Below are 18,975 nucleotides of genomic sequence, written 5' to 3' on the forward strand. Positions count from 1 at the left end.
CACATTTTTCCATATTTCGTTCAGGATCGCAATCAAGCCGCGATGACGGTTCTCAATGGCCATGTTGTAGTATGTTTGTTTGCCGATCCGGATTCACCATTGATTGGGCTGCGAAATTTGGTGATGCCGTTACGAGCCTCGAATTTTCACTATCACGAACTCAAACATGTCGTTATTGTTGGTTCGGTGGATTACATTCGACGCGAATGGAAAATGTTACAAAATCTACCAAAAATATCAGTGCTGAATGGATCGCCACTGAGTCGTGCCGATTTACGCGCTGTGAATGTGAATTTATGTGATATGTGTTGCATATTGTCAGCAAAAGTGCCCAGCAACGATGATCCAACGTTAGCTGATAAAGAAGCAATTTTGGCATCACTCAACATCAAAGCAATGACTTTTGACGATACTATAGGTAAGAGATGCACTATATGCACTTCCAATCGATAAATAACCGATTTCCATATAACCAATTTGCAATGTGTTCTTCATTTACAGGCGTATTAAGTCAACGTGGTCCTGAATTCGATAACATGAATACAGCCGGTAGTCCGATAGTGTTACAGAGAAGAGGATCGGTCTATGGAGCAAATGTTCCCATGATTACAGGCATGTCAAACAAATTCTTCTCCGACTAAATTGCCCGCTTCATTTGTTCTAATCAATTCGATTCTCTCTTGTTCCATTTCTTCCAATAGAATTAGTTAACGATAGTAATGTACAGTTCTTAGATCAAGACGATGACGACGATCCGGATACAGAACTATATTTGACACAGCCGTTTGCTTGTGGCACAGCATTTGCAGTTAGCGTATTAGATTCATTAATGTCTACGGTAAGGTTAGCGTATTTTCGATGCGAACGGTTTGTTTAATTAAAATATCTTTGTTTTGTATTGCAGACTTACTTTAATCAAAACGCCTTAACATTAATTCGATCATTAATTACGGGTGGTGCAACACCTGAACTGGAATTAATTTTGGCTGAAGGTGCTGGTCTTAGAGGCGGTTATAGCACTGTAGATAGTTTAAGCAATCGAGACAGGTGAGTGGCTGTTAATCAGCTAAATGCTACTGCAACGTGCATTGAAAATGTGAAAATAATTGAAAAAAAAAACAACCGCAATGTTTGCAGATGTCGTGTGGGGCAAATTTCACTATACGATGGACCACTGGCTCAGTTTGGTGAAGCTGGCAAATACGGTGACCTTTTCGTAGCGGCTTTAAAATCTTATGGCATGCTTTGTATAGGCTTGTACAGATTTAGAGACACTAGCTCGAGTTGTGATGCGAGTAGCAAACGATACGTAATCACAAATCCACCGGATGACTTTTCGCTACTGCCAACCGACCAAGTAATTATTTTTGGAACTACATTTTTTTCGAAAAATTAAACTCTCCTTAATTTGATACGTGTACCCATTCTAATTGACTGAATGTTTCTTTTTTTCAACGCAGGTCTTTGTTCTAATGCAATTCGATCCTGGACTGGAGTATAAACCGCCGTCAGTGCGTCGTGCAACCAATGTGAATACACAGAGCGCCGGTGTAGGTGGTGGTGGTTCGAATAAAGATGACAACTCCTGACTGTTGCTGTGTAGCGCCTTAACTGATGGCCCTTATTCGTACATATGAACGACGGAGAAATTCACTATATGCAATGTAATGCAATTCATTCAAACCATTTATCAGAAAATTATTGGAAAAATTTATTTCATTTTGCGAAAATTGCGATTGCGAAAAGCGGCGGCCGTATCATACAGCGTTGCCACCAATTCAGACACCACAATCTATCACTTTTAGACCACCATATAAATGAAGTAGCAAGAAACTATCGCAACCGGAAATAAAAACCAAAAAAGTTGAATAAATTTTTTAAATAAATTTCTTCGAATTGCATTACATCGCATATTACGTACTTGCAAGTGGTATTTTTTCAAAACACTAAAACCGCAGTGTTCATTTTTTTCCTTTCTTTCAAATGTTGATTGGCTGATTGAGTTTAATTTTTCATTCATTTTTGGTTTCAATTTGGTTAGATCTATATGTTGATTTTCGTTTTCGAGGATTTATGTATAGAATAAATACCTATTGCCAGGAGAGAAAAAAACCAAACACACGTCTTTCATATGAAAACACTTTGCTAGCCACACCATTCCTAGTCGTTATTGTACGAATTTTCGGTTATATTGCATAAAATGCGCGTCCTTTAGTTTCAAATTATCATATTGTTTCTGTTTGTCATACGTTTTGACGAGTGATGATTTTTTATTTGTATTGTTTTATTTTGTTTGCTTGGTGTGGACAGGCACATGGGGCGCTACCAGTAAGGCTTGCTACACTCAACACACGAATGCGAATCTAAACTTTGAACACTAAGCAAAGAAACAAAGAAGAATGAAACCAATCTAAATTTGATGATACATCATAGAAACCAAAAAAAAAAACCAAATAATTAACACAAACCAACATTTAGCTCTAGTTAATAGGAATAAATACAGTTTTGAACAAAAAAAAAATAGTTCAATGATTGAACCAAAGCTAAAAGAGTGAAGAAAACTCTTAGTCAGAAATGAACTCTTAGTCACACACACACACAAGAAAAAGAAAAATGTTTGTACATTTGAAATTTATTGATAGTGAGAGAAAACAAAAAAGAATAAGAAACACCTAATTAAGAAAAGAAAGAAAAAATGACAGAAAAAAAACACACAACTCTAGTTAATGTGAATTAATTCTAACAAAAGCAGATAAAAGCAGACTTAATATCGATCTCTAGTTACGTGCGAATCATGAAAACATTGCTATACATTTAGCGTATAACTTAGGCTATTGACAAAAACTGAAAAAGAGTGAAAAAAAAATAAATAAAAATGAAAAAAAACACCACAGAATCCCTAAGGTGCAAACATTTATACCAGAAAAAAATCCAAAATTTAACCTCACTCATCGGATCTAGTGCCGTAGACTGAACTTCATGCACTTTGATCAACACAAACTACGAAAAAACCTTCTCCCTCAACCGAAAGAGAAAAACACACACACTTCGAAAGAGAAACAAAACATCACAGCACAGCAAAACGAAACACACATACCGCGACTAAAACATTTGCGAGACAAAATGAAAACGAACGCCATTGAAATATTCCACACACTCGTTATTATAAAAACGGCGATTATTGAGATCGTCTTTCTTAGGGTAAAAAAAAACATCAAATCCAATTTAATAGATTTCCAATTTTAATACATGTTCCATCAGCATCTAGTTTAATCAGTCCAACTCAACCAAAGCAAACTATTAATATTTCCACTCTCCATTCATAATAAATGTTGTTCTTAAATGGGCTTATTCAATCGAACACACTCTTTCGAAGTGGTATCGAGCTATAGAGCGCTGACATTTTTCCTACAACTAGCCACTACCCTACCACCATTTCCATGAATCGCAAATTTTTTCGGTGATTTCAAATTGGATGATTTCAGCATCACATTTATTTCATGTAACTCGCGAACAACGTTTGCAAATATTTTTCATTCGTATTAATCATAATCGATGTGTGTGAGAGTGTGTAGTGATGTTCCAATACGGAGACGAAGCAAAACGATTGCATCAATTTTATGTTGACTACTTACTAGTCGAAAAGTGTGACGATTCGACCGTAATGCGAATTAGATGCATAAAAAAAACCATTAGAACTAAACAAAATGTGGTCGTTAAGCGTTTTCGTTGTTGTTTTTCTTTTCTTTTGAAATCATCATCAGCAGTGTTCTATCGATGTGTCGCGCAATATATGTACGTAGTTCATTGAAATAAACACAGCAAATAATTAAGACAAATTGAATGGAAAAAACCTACTTTGTAAAAGCCAATAGCCTGTAAAGATACAAAATGCTAACGATGATCGCCTAAATAGCTAAATTAAAAAAAAAAAAAACAAATACGATTCGATACAAATTTTTGTCCCTGTCGATAAATTTTTCGTTTGGAAAAATGCTCCAAACTCTGAGTAGAAAAAAAACAAATGTTTTTGCAATATTATGATTGCAAATTCGATCCATAACATTGATTTGATTTTTAACAACAAATTTCAATAAATGGAATGGATTTTTTTTTTGCTGATCAAGATAATTTGTGATAAAAAAAATTGATCATGCAATACTCATTGCAGATCCTATTAAGTGCAACTACAAGAATGCAAACCAACACACACACACAATGGCAATGAACATGAAATATTTAATTTATGCTACATAAATGTATTAGTGCATTAAATAAAATGAATTTATGTGAACAAACCAAAAAACAAAAAAATATGGCTAGAATTCATGAGCAAAAGCAAGTGTAAAAAAAATTATTGATCCATATGAATGATATTAAAGAAAAAAAAGAAATTTTGTAAATATTAAGCGATTTAAAATCGATTAAAATAATTTTTATTGAATGCCAGACATAGAAAGAATGAATATATATATATAAATTATCTAAAGAAAACCAAACTAAAATGTCAGATTTATTATTCGAGCTTTTTCCGCTAAATGATGAAAACGTATTTAAATGAGACAAAATAAGATTCAACATTTAATTAAGGAATTAGTCATATAAAAATTAATTAACTGAAGAGGAAAACAGACAAACAAAATAAACCAATTTATGGATATTATCGTTGACGTTACATTGATTTAGTCATTTAACAAAAAGAAAAACCAAAAAAAAAAAGAAAATTGAAAATTGTAAACGAATCGAAATACTCGGCGATCAGATGATGTGATGAGATAGAGTGAGTGATTTTCGTTTTGATATTACAACCATCCCCTTTCAATTCTTTTCTCCTCGCGTACAAAATTTTCCCTTTTGAATCACTAAGTTTTCGTGAAATCGATACAAATTCGTAGACCATACCACTAAGCAAAACATAACAGAAAAAAATCCGACTTTTCATTTTATAAAAAATCTAACACCGAAAACCAAATCGAATCGTTTTCTTCACTTCTGTAGGGTCACGTGTCTCTATGTTGACTATAAACCAGAACGGAGTCTGACCTTAAAGCAAAACCAAAAAAAAATGAATAGTGAAATGCATACTAGCTACAAAATCATTGCATACGCAAATTAATACAATTTACATTAGATAAACAAATTCTTTTTTTGTAGATATTTAGATCATCCAAAGCAAACGCTGAACGCATTAATTTGATCATCATCGGTCATCGAACTAACAAAAAACATTCTTTCATATTCTTGAAATTTCTTTGTCTCATTTGTGAAAAACAAAAATCTTGTCTATGTTGCTATCATTTTTTCCTCAAACTTTCGGATCTAAACACTTAATTAAAAATGAAGAAGGAGAAGAAAAAAACGCACAGAAAACAAGTATATGTTAAACAAATGTATGGTGACGCGCGCACCGGCGCAATTTGCGCAGTCAATGTTTTTAATTCCATGCATTTATCGTTTTCGTTCGAACCATCAAAGTATCATCGAAATTGAAATTTCAAGGTTGTGTCTCATAATAATATGCAATACCAAGTGTACATCATTTCTATGTCATATTTGAAATAATTAAAAACACAATCAAATGTTGGTCGATCATTTTTACGAAGAAAACCAAAAAACCAAACAAAAATTTTTCGAACAATGTTTTCATATTCGTTCAGTTCTTCGAGATGAATCGTTGGGTGCAATCGAAATCGAAAAATCAAAATGCTCTTTAAAAAAACACACAACAAATTAACACCATTCGACGTATATATATATGTTACGATACATTTTATTAATGACATTTTCCACAACGGACACATGCCGAACATTTTTGGTGTCACCCACGCAACGGCAAAATGTTATAAACCTGGATCTAGCTTATGATGCATTGATGTACACATAATTATCGCACTCTCATTGGTAATTTAACTTTGTCTCAAGCAAACCAAAAATTTCTTATTGTAATTATTTCTCTCTACACTTTACACTATTCACAATAAATACGCTTCTTTGAGAATAATTGTAGTTATTTGTATGGCAGTTTTGTGTACAAGAAGAAAAACAACCACTCACAATTCATATTGCAAATCAGGAGAAAAATAGAACGTTAAAGCATATAGAAAAGAGGGAAAAAAAACACCAAGAAACCGAAATAATTTACGTGAAAAGAAAATGCAACACAACAACTAAATAATACACTGATGATCAAATTTCATTTTGGACTAACTCGGATCAGTCACTTCATACGATAAAAAACAAAAAACATTTTCTTTTAGACAATTTTTTATTTGATAAAAGTGTATATTCCACGAAATTGTGTTTTTTCGATGATCCAACGCCATTTTGTTTCTCCATTTTTATAAAAATGTTCATAAAATCTAACCAAAAAAAAGAAGAAAAAAAAACAAACAAAAACCAATCAGAATCGTGAGACACTTCTTTTTAGTGGTATTAAACTGCTAAAAACAAATTACATTATAGCAATAAATTTCACCTGAGATCGTCATAGCCAGATGAATCTGATCAACATTTAGTCAATTGTACACTCTCCCTCGCTCCCCGCTACAAAACATCATTGTTCTTGAAAAACACACACACACACACAATTTGCCATAGCTAGACATAAATGGAAATTTTTGTTGTTTCAGTTTGTGTAATTCGTTTGTAAGCAAATCCGTAAAAATCTATTTGATAATTTTTCTTGAGCACACAACAAATACAACTGTATTTCATATTAATTAAGATACATCATCCGAGATGCATCCATCTAGTCAAGCAAAGGTCTAAACACCAAAAGCAAAAAAAAACTAATAAATCCAAACATGTGTTTTAAGATTGCTGAGCATCACAGCATTTCGTAAGGTACGGATTTATCCGAGCATATCGACGACGCATACTGTATAATACAGTGGCGTGTGTTGCTACGTGCAGGCGCAACGACTCGACCGAAGTGTGTTCAGTTGATGTGGCTGCACGCAGCAACAACATACACATTCCGGTCAAGTCTTAAAACACATGTTTAAATAAATCGTTTCGTTTCGTACATAAAATGTAATGTGAGAAAAAGAAACCAAGAAAAAAATTTGATGGCTGTCACCAATTCGAATCCATGTTCGATTACTATTAGAGACTTAAAAATTCTGTGTCCGTTTTGATCGCTATTCACTTCTTTTCTTGCGATTGAATATATTTCTAGCAATTTTGCAGCACCAGAACCATACATAACACGACTTTTGATGTGTGTTGCGAACAAAGAGAAAGACAAAAAAATTGCCATGAAACAAGCTAATTCAATGAATAATTTAAGAAGAACAACCAATTATTCATGGATATCGTTCATCACCAGATACTAAGAATGAACATAAACACATTAAACGTAACGTTTCTATGAATAATAATCACGATATCATGTTTTCTTTTTAGAATCAATGACAACAACAACAAAAACTTTTAACGCTATTTATACCTTATTGAATTCAAACTAGAATAAATTGGAGAGGAGAGAGATTTTACGAAAATCCATTTGCACTTTAATTTGCTCATTCTTCATCAGCATTAAAAAGAACACAACTAAAAATTAAATAAAATTATATAATAATGTTGACATTTATTGTTAAAGAAAATGTAATTAAAAAAAAATAAAATGAAAAAACACACAAATTGCGAGCTAAACAAGGTGGTTTATTATTCGTCATCATTTTTATTAGCACTACATGAAGTATAGAGCTATTAGATTTTTTTGGTTTTTTTCCTTAATATTCAGACACAATATCTCGGGAACGTTTCGGCCGATTTTGTTCATATTTTGGGTGTAGATCTCTTCTGTCGTCCATTTGTTGACATAGTTGTGTTAACTTACACTGGTACCACTGGTAATTCATAAAAGGCCGCGATGACCTTTTTTGAAATTGCGCCTTTTATTCAAAACATATTCAATACAATGTTGCTAAGGCATGCAAATTTAGTCATCTACGTAAAATATGGCCAAAAAATGCTCCAAAATGTATGAAAATCATTTATTTTCAGTCGATAAATCAACATTACACCTACTTTCAATGACTTTACATAGACAGTTGTTTGTAGAAAAAGATTCAGCGTAAAATTTTACATTGAATTAGTCTGATTGAAACCATATTCGTTGTATTCTTAGTGTGTAAAATGGCTCCAAAGTGCAAATATGTATCACTTTTCGAGATTTCAAAATTCTCGAGTAATCACTTACCAATGTAAATTTCAATAGAAAGCGGATATCTTTACGAGCATTTTGATGCCTTTATTGTTAGAATCGGTCAGGTGGTTCACGAGATATGGGTCAAAATGTGTGCATTTCTAACGAAAAAATGACAATTTCGGCCCTCTTTTCCGGACATAATCTCCTTAAATTCCCAAAAATCGGCAAGTCTAGAACCTGAGTATCGTAGCTGGCATCTATACAAACATTTTAAGTGCTTGGCCAATCAGATCTATGGGCTGGTTTGCTCACAAGTTAATCGGATGCAGAATAAGGGTGCTTCCCGAACAAAAGTTGGCCAATTGTGTGTGACGGCTTTTTGAGGGTCAATACACAATCCAAAATTTTTTCACCCATACACTTTTTTTTCTTAGAATTGGCCAAATCTTCGGATCGAAAAATAATAACCATCAGGAAACAAAAAAAAATTCCAACCGAGCTTCATAGCCGAAAACACGTATATGTAGTATATGGGCACTATTTCCGAAGGCAAAACAAGTAAGAAGAGGTAAGTGTTTTTTTCTCAAAATATTCATTTTTGGTATTTTTGAAGTCACTGAATCCGAATTTGGCCTTTATTTTGTGAAATTTTGCGGCATTTTTTTCTGAAAGAACGACTTGAAAATTCTGCTAAAATGTATACCTTTGTGATTTTGATGTTTTCAAGCAGTAGTGGGAAAGCAGATCACAGCTAATTGATTACTATTAGCAAGTAAATAAGCATGGCTGCTCCACTATTTAATGTATACTTTTAACCCTTTGACGGCCAAGATTGAACGGATGGGAATTTTGCAATTCTGATTGCAGATTCGTGCTCAGCGACCCCAAAAACCATAATAAAAATGTTATCAAAAATTAATTTTTTTAACTAGAAATATGAAAAAAATGATGGGACATATATGTCCCATTGGTCGGTAACGGTAACTACATTTGTATGGGAAAAAATATGACTCCCATAAGAACTACGTGTAAAATCTTTTTAGTTTTTAAAATATTCAGAATTGTTTTGAACCGAAAATGGTTTGAATTGTGCTTTGTTGTGCCCATTTAATCACGAATTTAATGATATTTTTGTAAATTTTTGTGTTTGAAAATTCGCGAATAATGGCCAAAATACAGGGAAATACGGGGTATTTATTTACCTTTACCAATGGGACACATATGTCCCATCGCGCCAAACGCAATAAAAAGTGGAAAAAACGTTTTTTCTAAATAAAGTCGATGATTTTTGGAAAGTAATGGACATTTCGCACATTATTCCAAATTTTCAGCTTTAAAAGTTCCACCGTTAAAATTATATAGCATTTGGCGAAAGTTGAAAAAAAGTTAAGATTTTTTTACTTTAGAGTGTTCTATCCAATTGCGTTTACAATAAATATCCAATATTATGGTACTTTCTTATAGCTACATTAATTCTCTTTCAAACGAAACCAATTTTACTAAAATTGGTTAAAAAATGTAGTTATTACAGATGAAAAACAAAATGGGACATATGTGTCCCATTGGTCGTCAAAGGGTTAAAGAAAATTTCCACAATTATCTTCTCTCTAATTGATACAAATTCAATTAGATCACAAAATTTAACAAAATAATTAAAATAATGAAACCTAAATTGACGGCCTGAGAAGAAAAACCTTTCCTACAAAACCTGTGCGCAGAACAAAAACACAGAAATTTTTTAGTCAAAAGGCGAACAGCAAATTTGCGAGCGCAAAAACCTAATATATTTACAGCGAGAGCAAAAGCATAACAGGCCTACTTATACAGAGTTTGCATGCTAGTAGGCTTGTTATACTTTTGCGCTCGCTGTAAATATATTAGGTTTTTGCGCTCGCAAATTTGCTGTTCGCCTTCTGACTAAAAAATTTCTGTGTTTGTGTTCTGCGCTCAGGTTTTGTAGGAAAGGTTCTTCTTCTCAGGCCATCAATTTATAAGTGGCAACAGTTAAAAATACAAAGATGAGAACTCACGAAAAAAAAACAGAAAAAAGGGTGAAAAACCTTCTAGTGAACTTAGAAGCAAAAAGACAATAAAATGAACAGAAAAATGAAAAAGGTAAAGACAATAATAACATAATAAACAAAATTCTCTTTCTTTTCAGACAGGATGGCAAGAACAAAGAGAGGATCCGGATTCAAGTCCAAAGCTCGTAAAATCGATTATAGAAACTTTCAAGATGCGGTTGAACTATTGACGCACTTGGAATCCATGAAGTCGGCCGGTTGGAACATCAAATTGTATGATTCGGTCACTAAATCATCGTAAGTATAATATACTATAATTGATCAATTGTTCGTTTCTATTGATTGTTTTTTTTCCATTTCAGTTCGACGAACAGGATGCTTTGCCAACTGTTTGGCATGACACCAAACCAAGAAAATAAAAGTGCGATCAAAGATCTAATTCGGCATTTTCGTGCGTCAAGCCAAATTATACCGCCTTCGCCGATGTCTATTCGTCGAAGAGGCGAAGCTGCTCGGAAAAGAGCACAACAAGCTGCAGATGCCGCAGCCGAACCTGAAGCTGAGGTAGAGGTAACACTTATCAATTTCATAGAGTTTATTTTTTAAATAAACATTTTACCTTTTTATAGCAACGTCGTTTGGCCGACCATCCAATGATCATTAAAGCGCAGCATAAAAGCATCGCTCCTATCAGCAATAGTCCCAAACCAAGTGCGTCGACCAGCCAATGACCATTTCATCTTTTAGCCTCCGAAATTTTTTCGAAGAAATTTATAAATAAAATGACCATTGGGTTTTAGACAAAAATATTTCCTTTATTGTGTTTTCTTTGATGGATTATCCATTTTTCAATAAGGCTAAGCGATAAATTGAGTGTGGGAAAAAAAACACCAGAGATCAAATCAAAAAGAATATCAAATTGAATTCAACAGAATTATTAGTCGATCATCAATTGAAAGTCTTCCATTTGTTTTGTCAGAGTTTGGTTCATTCGGATTCAGACCGTTTTTTCAGAGACTTCAGTGGTGAGCGTGTTGTTGATTTTGTGCTTGTGTTGTTCTGATAGATTAAAGCCGATATTGCATCGCTTGTATTGCGGTCAAAGTATTTCGGTTCGATATTGATGGCCGGCAACGTGATTGAGTTCCTCAATGGCCGACTAATTGGTACCAGTGTTGCTGTTTTGATACGAATCATATTCGGTTTGTTTGTGGTGATCGTGTTCAGATCGCTAGTTTCGCTTTTCATTGTGGGTATTTTTATGAAGCGCGCTGAGTATGGCACCGCATGCAAACGCTCCACATCAAATGACCCGTATAATTTGCGGGCAAATTGTGTACCCAAATCATAATTGCTTCGAACCGATACCAGTGCTGATTTGAGGCCTTGCTTATTTCGTTTCTGCATTGATTGCGTGAAATTGGTTTCCAGTTGATTCGATGCAATCGTACTGCGTACGCCATAAGCTGTTCGACTATTTTGTGCTCGTCGTGATAGTAATGGTCCCGATGTGATTCTCAAACACTTTTCTATGTCATCTGCTAATGTGTTGTCGTTAGGCTCATCTGTATATCGATGGTATTTGTCATCTTGTGCGCGATTCACATGCGAAACAGCTGATTTTCGGTCTAAGTACGCCGTTGTCGCCATCGTCGATGACGACGGATGTTTTGCAAATACTTCCTCATAATTTGGGTCGCTCGGTATCACATTGTTACTGAAGTAGATTGGCATTTGTTCGCCAGTAACGCGTAGATACGGGAAATGATTGGTCCATTCGGTAATTTCGTTGCGTAATTTGATATCGTTTGTTGGTAGACTTTCTTCACCGTAGAACATTCGCTCGACACGTTCCCATAGCTCTTGGTTTTGTTTAACCACATCATCGGCCCATGGTATTGAATTCACACTACTCCCATCAAAACTGGCATTCGGCGATGTGAACCAATAATCATCGAGCAAATCATCGGAATCTGATGTCAGATTAATCTCTGGTATTTTCACTTTTTCCATGATTCGCTGCAGCACATTTTCAATTTGTGTCTCGCTTTTATCTACATCGAACGCAACTATTTCAATTCCAAAAATAAAATGAAATCAAAATAAAAGAAATCAAATAAATGACAGTTTAAAGCGATTGGCAAACGTTCTACATCACTTTACGCAAAATTTCAATTGACATTATTGAACTATTTATGATTAGACTAGAAATTTCGGCTGGCAAATGTAATTAGGATATGTGGTTTTTGTTTGCGTTTTTTTTTTTGCCCTTTCACAAAGGAATCGTTATGTCAAAGCAACGTTCATTCAAAAAAGGCCATCAGCTAAGAGAAAAAAAACAAACAAATGAGCTAACCAACCAACCAACCAACCAACCAACCAACCAACCAACCAACCAACCAACCAACCAACCAACAAACAAATGATGATTTGCGGTAGTAGCTGTAGTTAAGGGGTTTCAAACTGTACGTTTCGAATCGATTTTTTCATTTTTTCAGGACGGAAAATATTAAAAAATGAAAAGAAATTGATTTCTATTCAATTAAATCCATTTATTTCAAAAGATGAAATGAAATTGTTCGTTGATTCCACAAGAAAGCGTTCAAAGAGTCAGAAACAACGTACTAGATCGATGTAAGAAAGCAACACGTACAAATTGCATCTAGCGCAAGCGTTTGCATTCTGTCAAATTGGATTTTCTTGTGAAATTACTTTGAGTTTTTTTTCTGCTTACTGACACTGTTTGCAAGTGAAAGAAATCGAATACAATCTCTACACCTGATATAAATGTACAAACGTATTTGCAGTAAGTGTATTTTCACGCATAAAAATTCGCGTGTGTTCGGTCAGCTCGAATTTGTGACGGCAAATTGCTCAAGGTTATGTTATTGTTATTTGCAGTGAATGTATTCAAAATCAAACCAATACAAAGCAACATCCCTTCAATACAACTGAATCGGAACATGTCGTCGAATACAAGAGGTCCCATCGAAAAGGCAATCACAGAAGCAATAATGGCCAAACTGGAGCCCATTCATCTCGAAGTAGTCAATGAATCCTACATGCATAATGTTCCAAAACACGCCGAAACACACTTCAAAGTGCTCGTTGTGTCCGCAAAATTTGAATCCTTGCCATTGATCAAGGTAAACCGGCCCTCCACATTTTCCCTCTGTCTCAACTCGTATTTTGTGCATCATTTAGATCTCACTGATATTATGTTTTCCTTTTTTTTCATTGAATTGTACAGAGGCATCGGCTGGTTAATGAAATTGTTAAGGAAAAACTGGAAGGCGATTTTGTGCATGCATTGTCAATTGAAACCAAAAGCCCAGCACAGTGGAACGAAAACTTTAAATTGGAGCCCAGTCCAAACTGTAAGGGTGGCTTTGGAAAATAACCCTGGAACGCAAATCATCCATTGAAACAATCAGAAAGACACACGTTTTGATCAATGAACGCGACAATTGTTTTGCCTTTTTCGATAGAATATTTTTTAGACATAATTCCTTGCTGTAATCGAATTAGATTAGTAGTTTGTGGTCGTTTAAAATGTTTAATTTTACGCAACAAGTCTTTACGTTCAAAAGTGGAGTAAAGAAAAGAAACAATAAAAATAATTATGGATATTGAATCCATTGAAAGAGTTTGTCATTTTTTTTCCAATAGGGACTGATATTCTTCTCATGGGATTTCTTTTGACACATTGAGTGACATTTCATTTCATTTCATTAGTTGTCAAATCATAGCGTCTCTTCCATCGCATCATAATTCATTTGAAAAATTTCACGCATTGAAGACCGTTCATTATTCACAAACTATTTATTACAAATTACTGAAGCAATTTACATGATGACTGGACGTGGACATACTTTGACGGATTCAAATTCGGACAGTGGCAATATTAGCGCAGAATCGCCAACGCTATATGGAAACGTGGAAGGTAAAAGTAAATCTCCCGTTTCACAGTCTATTGCATATTTGATTGACACGACTTTCGGTTTCAAAGCCCAAGTCTTGAAAGAGATGGACCAAGCTCCCGGTGAAAAACAAAAGCAGAAAAACGTATTACGATGGCGCTAGATTTGTCTATGGATTTGTTGAAACAGACTGAGTAAGAAATAAAAAGTAATAAAATTTTTGATTATGCGAGTTTATCTGTTGTTTTTCAAATTTTCTGTTTCAGTCATTTACTCGATGCTACAATCAAAAATATCGAACCGGTTTTTTTACAGCCAACAAGTCCGACGAATCGAAGTGGCGCCAATCGAAGTGGCGAACAATCTCCAGCTCCAAGCGATTCGCCAAAACTTAAACGTGCAAAGCATATATTTTCAAAAACAACTTCAACTCCACTTACAAAAAAAATTTGTAATTTTAATTTGGGTGTAGGTACATTTGTCGCAACATGCCAGTCTGAGGTTATGTAAGTTATACAGAAACGATGGTCTTTATTCAATACTCCGAATGATATAAATTTCTTCCGCAGCAAAAATTTCGAGACGAATGACAATTCTAAAATCGAGAGATTGCGTCGTCTAAAAAGGAGCCTACAAAACGTCTTATATGAGCTAAGTGATACTGATAGGTATGGAATGATAAAATATGAATATGAATATGAATTTCAATGGTAAAACCATTTTTTGTTTCTTTTCTTCAGCGAGTATGGGGAGAAAGAAAGAAACGAATTGAGTAATCAGAGTTTTGCAAATCTACCAACTGCAAAAGTTTTATTACATGTATCTGAAGAGGAACGGAATGTCATCAAAGTGATGCGTAAATGCGATGGTGTAAAAAAAAGGCATTTTGTATGCGGCTAATCTGGATAAAGCCTGCGTTCGGAGTTGCTTACCTCTCCCCAAGTAGATCGTCATCTGATAATTGAGAACGAAAGTAACTCAGCAAACTTGAGCATATCGTCCAAAATCATATAAATTGAGATTCATATTGAATTGTTCATAAATAGTCTTACCTCCGTAAGACCAGTTAATGACAGATAGCTGAGGATATATCCTCAGCTATCTGTCATTGACTGCGTAAGACGATCTTTTCCGCACCGTTTTCATAGCGTTCAGCTTTTATTCAGAATTTGCCTAGGAAATTTATAACAATTTTCTGAAAAAAACAACAGTACGTTCATGTATTTTATGAAAAATTGTATTATGATCCCGAAAATCTTGATGTTGGGTATTCAAATGAAATAAAACGTCTGATTGTCTTTATTGTCCTCTGAATAGTGAAACTTTATTCAACTTCTTATTTTCTACGCAGTTTTTGGCTTAAGATTTACCTCTCTTTCAAAAATGCAAAATAATCAAGTGTTGAAAAAACTGAACTTCAATCGAACAAAGTGTTCGGAATGTGTTAGGAATACCAGCACAGGTCTTTTTTAAATTGTCTGTGTCGTGCTGATTGGTTTTTAGATGGTATGTTGCGGGGTTGTGTCCCAAAATGATGGTTGTGCCGTATGCAATCGAGAAAATACCACAGGAACATCCATATGGTTGCAACGTTGCCGGTTCGATGAATTGATACTGTGCTCCGGGGTACAGGCGAATGAGGATGTTTCGTTGATATACGTCCAATCTTTTGCCATGATTGCCCTCCCCGTGTAGACTGTCATAAATCTTCACACGATTTTGAGCATAGATATATGGAACTGTGGTGTAATGGCCAAGAAAGCTGGGGCCTGGCCGCTGTATAATTTTTGCAGATCGTCTCGTTGGGCTAGAAGTCGTTTGTATCGCTCTTGTTTTTGTCCATAGCAGACTGGATTCATGTCGAATGGCATGGTTCTGTTTGCGTTCACCAAATTTATAATGAACATGTCGATTGACAAATCATTTAAGAATTCTGTTCCAACAATTTGATTTGTGATTGATTCTAGATCTGTATTCTTTGTAGTTTCACACAAGTCTTCAATTTCGTAGTAAAATCCATCCTCTTCCAACTCAGGAAAATCCACATTGTTGAGAATATATGAGACTTCAGAGGCGCTATCACATTCGCTGTCAGAATCACTATTCAATACCGATTTGATACGAAAAAGGTAGGTTATCGAGTGCTGTCGGTTGTTTCTGGGCTCCTATTAATTTGATGAAATAATTCGAGTGGGAGTGATAAAATCCACCTGGGAGCCTATTTTGGGTACCTCCCGAACAAAAGTTCGATTTTTCAAGGAATTTCGAACTAACATTTAATAGCAAAAAAGTAGGTTAGCGGGTGCTAGGATGTTCCTGCGCCCCCATTTATTTGAATTCGATTTTGGTCTGGGGTGGCTGAAAATTTAATGGTTTCCAAGTCTAACGAAGCACAAACGTTTGGTACTTGCAGAATTTCATTTCCTATTCTCGTGTTTGAGCAATCGTGCTAACAAATTTTTGTGTACAGCATACAGCGTACAGCGTACAGGATAGGACGCACCCACATTAACATAGCAAAATAACCACTGTATCGTGCTCTTTGGTGTCGAAGATGGATAGAAAAATGGTTTTTGGTGGGGTACCTAGATTTTGGAGTGATTACAATACTTTTACTCACGACATGGGCGTGCGAAAAAGTAATATCGTCAATTTTTGACCCAAATAATGTACATTATTTTTTAGAAGAAAATGAAAACAAGCAACAGTATACTTAAAAATGACTAATAATAGCTTTGAAAATAACTGGAACAAAACAAACCGAATAAATTTGTGATGAAAAATATAAAATATGCAAATTAATAATAATTGTTTAATTCATATTTTCATCATTAGTTCAAACTATTTGCTAAACACACTTCGAAGTGCTCGTTGTGTCCGCAAAATTTGAATCCTTGCCATTGATCAAGGTAAACCGGCCCTCCACATTTTCCCTCTGTCTCAACTCGTATTTTGTGCATCATCTAGATCTCACTGATATTATGTTTTCCATTTTTTTCCATTGAATTGTACAGAGGCATCGGCTGGTTAATGAAATTGTTAAGGAAAAACTGGAAGGCGATTTTGTGCATGCATTGTCAATTGAAACCAAAAGCCCAGCACAGTGGAACGAAAACTATAAATTGGAGCCCAGTCCGAAATGTAAGGGTGGCTTCGGAAAATAACCCTGGAACGCAAATCATCCATTGAAACAATCAGAAAGACACACATTTTGATCAATGAACGCGACAATTGTTTTGCCTTTTTCGATAGAATATTTTTTAGACATAATTCCCTGCTGTAATCGAATTAGATTAGTAGTTTTTGGTCGTTTAAAATGTTTAATTTTACGCAACAAGTCTTTAGTTCAAAAGTGGAGTAAAGAAAAGAAACAATAAAAATAATTATCGATATTGAATCCATTGAAAGAGTTTGTCATTTTTTTCCAATAGGGACTGATATTCTTCCCATGGGATTTCTTTTGACACATTGAGTGACATTTCATTTCATTAGTTGTCAAATCATAGCGTCTCTTCCATCGCATCATAATTCATTTGGAAATTTTCACGCATTAAAGACCGTTCATTATTCACAAACTATTTATTACAAATTACTGAAGCAATTTACATGATGACTGGACGTGGACATACTTCGACGGATTCAAATTCGGACAGTGGGAATGGTGCAGAAAAACGCCAACGAAACCTAAAGACGAAAAGACTCCCGTTTCAAAGTCCATAAAATATTTGTTTAAGAAGACTGCAGATTTCAATAACGAAGCAAGAACCCGTATGTTGCAAGCTTCTAATGAAAAACGAACAAAAGAACTCCAACGTATTACGATGGCGCTAGATTTGACGATGGATTCGTTGAAACAGACTGAGTAAGAAATAAAATGTAATAAAATTGGTGATTATGCGAGTTTATCTGTTGTTTTTCAAATATTTTGTTTCAGTCATTTACTCGATGCTACAATCAAAAATATCGGACCGATTTGTTCACAACCGGCAAGTTCGCAATCCGCAGCTCCAAGCGATTCGACAAAATTAACACCACCATCCCGAAAATATGCAAAAACAACTTCATCTCCACTTACAAACACAATTGGTGATCTAAATTTGGGTTTTGCTACATTTGTCGCAACATGCCGGTCTGAGGTTAAGTAAGTTATACAGAAACGATGGACTTTATTCAATACTCCGAATGATATAAATTTCTTCCGCAGCAAATATTTCGAGACAAATGACAATAATAAAGTCGAGAGATTGCGTCGACTGAAAAAGTGCCTCGAACTCGTTTTAGTTGATCTAGCTGGTACTGATAGGTATGGAATGATAAAATATGAATATGAATTTCAATGGTAAAACCACATTCTTTGTTTGTTTGTTTTTTTTTTCAAAATTAAAAAAAGAGCAATCGGGTGATCAGAATTTTGAAGATCTGCCAACTGCAAAGGTTTTATTGCATGTATCTGAACAGGGACGGGATGTCATCGAAGTGATGCGTAAGTGCGATGGTGTAAAACAGACTTTTTGTATGAGGCTGGATTCCATAAGACCTGCGAAGGAAGTTGTTTGAACCTTAAAGATCGATTGCCATCTGACAATTGAGAACGAAACTAACTCAGCAAACTTGAGCATATCGTGCAAAATCATATAAATTGAGATTCATATTGAATTGTTCATATCGTCAATTCTTGACCCAAATATTGTACATTATTTTTAGAAGAAAATGAAAACAAGCAACAGTATACTTAAAAATGACTAATAATAGCTTTGAAAATAACTGGAACAAAACAAACCGAATAAATTTGTGATGAAAAATATAAAAGATGCAAATTAATAATACTAATTGTTTAATTCATATTTTCATCATTAGCTCAAACTATTTGCTAAACATG

The 18,975-nt window shown here is 34.7% G+C and overlaps 5 protein-coding genes across 33 annotated transcripts in view; all 5 read left to right on the plus strand.

The window, feature by feature from the left end:
* The window catches only part of LOC129577978 (calcium-activated potassium channel slowpoke), a 68,537-nt gene extending 63,856 nt beyond the window's left edge, over positions 1 to 4,681 (plus strand). For all 28 annotated transcript variants that reach the window (XM_055465937.1, XM_055465946.1, XM_055465939.1 and 25 more), the window contains 6 exons: positions 25 to 418; positions 502 to 612; positions 702 to 838; positions 905 to 1,047; positions 1,138 to 1,357; positions 1,461 to 4,681. In XM_055465937.1, the coding sequence (XP_055321912.1) occupies positions 25 to 418; positions 502 to 612; positions 702 to 838; positions 905 to 1,047; positions 1,138 to 1,357; positions 1,461 to 1,589 (1,134 nt within the window). In that variant the 3' untranslated portion in view covers positions 1,590 to 4,681. The remainder of the gene's footprint in view (positions 1 to 24; positions 419 to 501; positions 613 to 701; positions 839 to 904; positions 1,048 to 1,137; positions 1,358 to 1,460) is intronic.
* A 3,582-nt stretch (positions 4,682 to 8,263) lies between these two features.
* Positions 8,264 to 10,979, plus strand: LOC129577988 (uncharacterized). 2 transcript variants are annotated; one of them, XM_055465967.1, is made up of 4 exons: positions 8,264 to 8,720; positions 10,314 to 10,473; positions 10,539 to 10,746; positions 10,806 to 10,979. In XM_055465967.1, exons 2-4 carry the CDS (start codon positions 10,319 to 10,321, stop codon positions 10,905 to 10,907), a joined length of 465 nt encoding a protein of 154 aa, XP_055321942.1. In that variant the 5' UTR covers positions 8,264 to 8,720; positions 10,314 to 10,318; the 3' UTR covers positions 10,908 to 10,979. The 2 variants fall into 2 exon arrangements, with proteins under 2 accessions (XP_055321942.1, XP_055321943.1); XM_055465968.1 differs by having other exon boundaries at positions 10,539 to 10,740.
* Positions 10,980 to 12,825: 1,846 nt separating this feature from the next.
* Positions 12,826 to 13,801, plus strand: LOC129577990 (bolA-like protein DDB_G0274169). Its single transcript, XM_055465970.1, has 3 exons — positions 12,826 to 12,982; positions 13,078 to 13,322; positions 13,427 to 13,801. The coding sequence occupies exons 1-3, from the start codon at positions 12,964 to 12,966 to the stop codon at positions 13,574 to 13,576; spliced, it is 414 nt and encodes a 137-aa protein (XP_055321945.1). The 5' UTR covers positions 12,826 to 12,963; the 3' UTR covers positions 13,577 to 13,801.
* Positions 13,802 to 13,929: 128 nt separating this feature from the next.
* Positions 13,930 to 15,403, plus strand: LOC129577989 (uncharacterized). The gene is made up of 5 exons (XM_055465969.1): positions 13,930 to 14,119; positions 14,186 to 14,290; positions 14,363 to 14,602; positions 14,666 to 14,764; positions 14,837 to 15,403. The coding sequence occupies exons 2-5, from the start codon at positions 14,250 to 14,252 to the stop codon at positions 14,994 to 14,996; spliced, it is 540 nt and encodes a 179-aa protein (XP_055321944.1). The 5' UTR covers positions 13,930 to 14,119; positions 14,186 to 14,249; the 3' UTR covers positions 14,997 to 15,403.
* Positions 15,404 to 17,609: 2,206 nt separating this feature from the next.
* On the plus strand, positions 17,610 to 18,902 carry LOC129577999 (uncharacterized). The gene is made up of 4 exons (XM_055466013.1): positions 17,610 to 17,958; positions 18,031 to 18,237; positions 18,301 to 18,399; positions 18,487 to 18,902. Exons 1-4 carry the CDS (start codon positions 17,867 to 17,869, stop codon positions 18,497 to 18,499), a joined length of 411 nt encoding a protein of 136 aa, XP_055321988.1. The 5' UTR covers positions 17,610 to 17,866; the 3' UTR covers positions 18,500 to 18,902.
* Positions 18,903 to 18,975: the final 73 nt, after the last annotated feature.

This window comes from Sitodiplosis mosellana, unplaced genomic scaffold, assembly GCF_009176505.1.
Source record: "Sitodiplosis mosellana isolate CC-2019 unplaced genomic scaffold, AAFC_SMos_1.0 Smas_scaffold_6226, whole genome shotgun sequence".
NCBI lineage: Eukaryota > Metazoa > Arthropoda > Insecta > Diptera > Cecidomyiidae > Sitodiplosis > Sitodiplosis mosellana.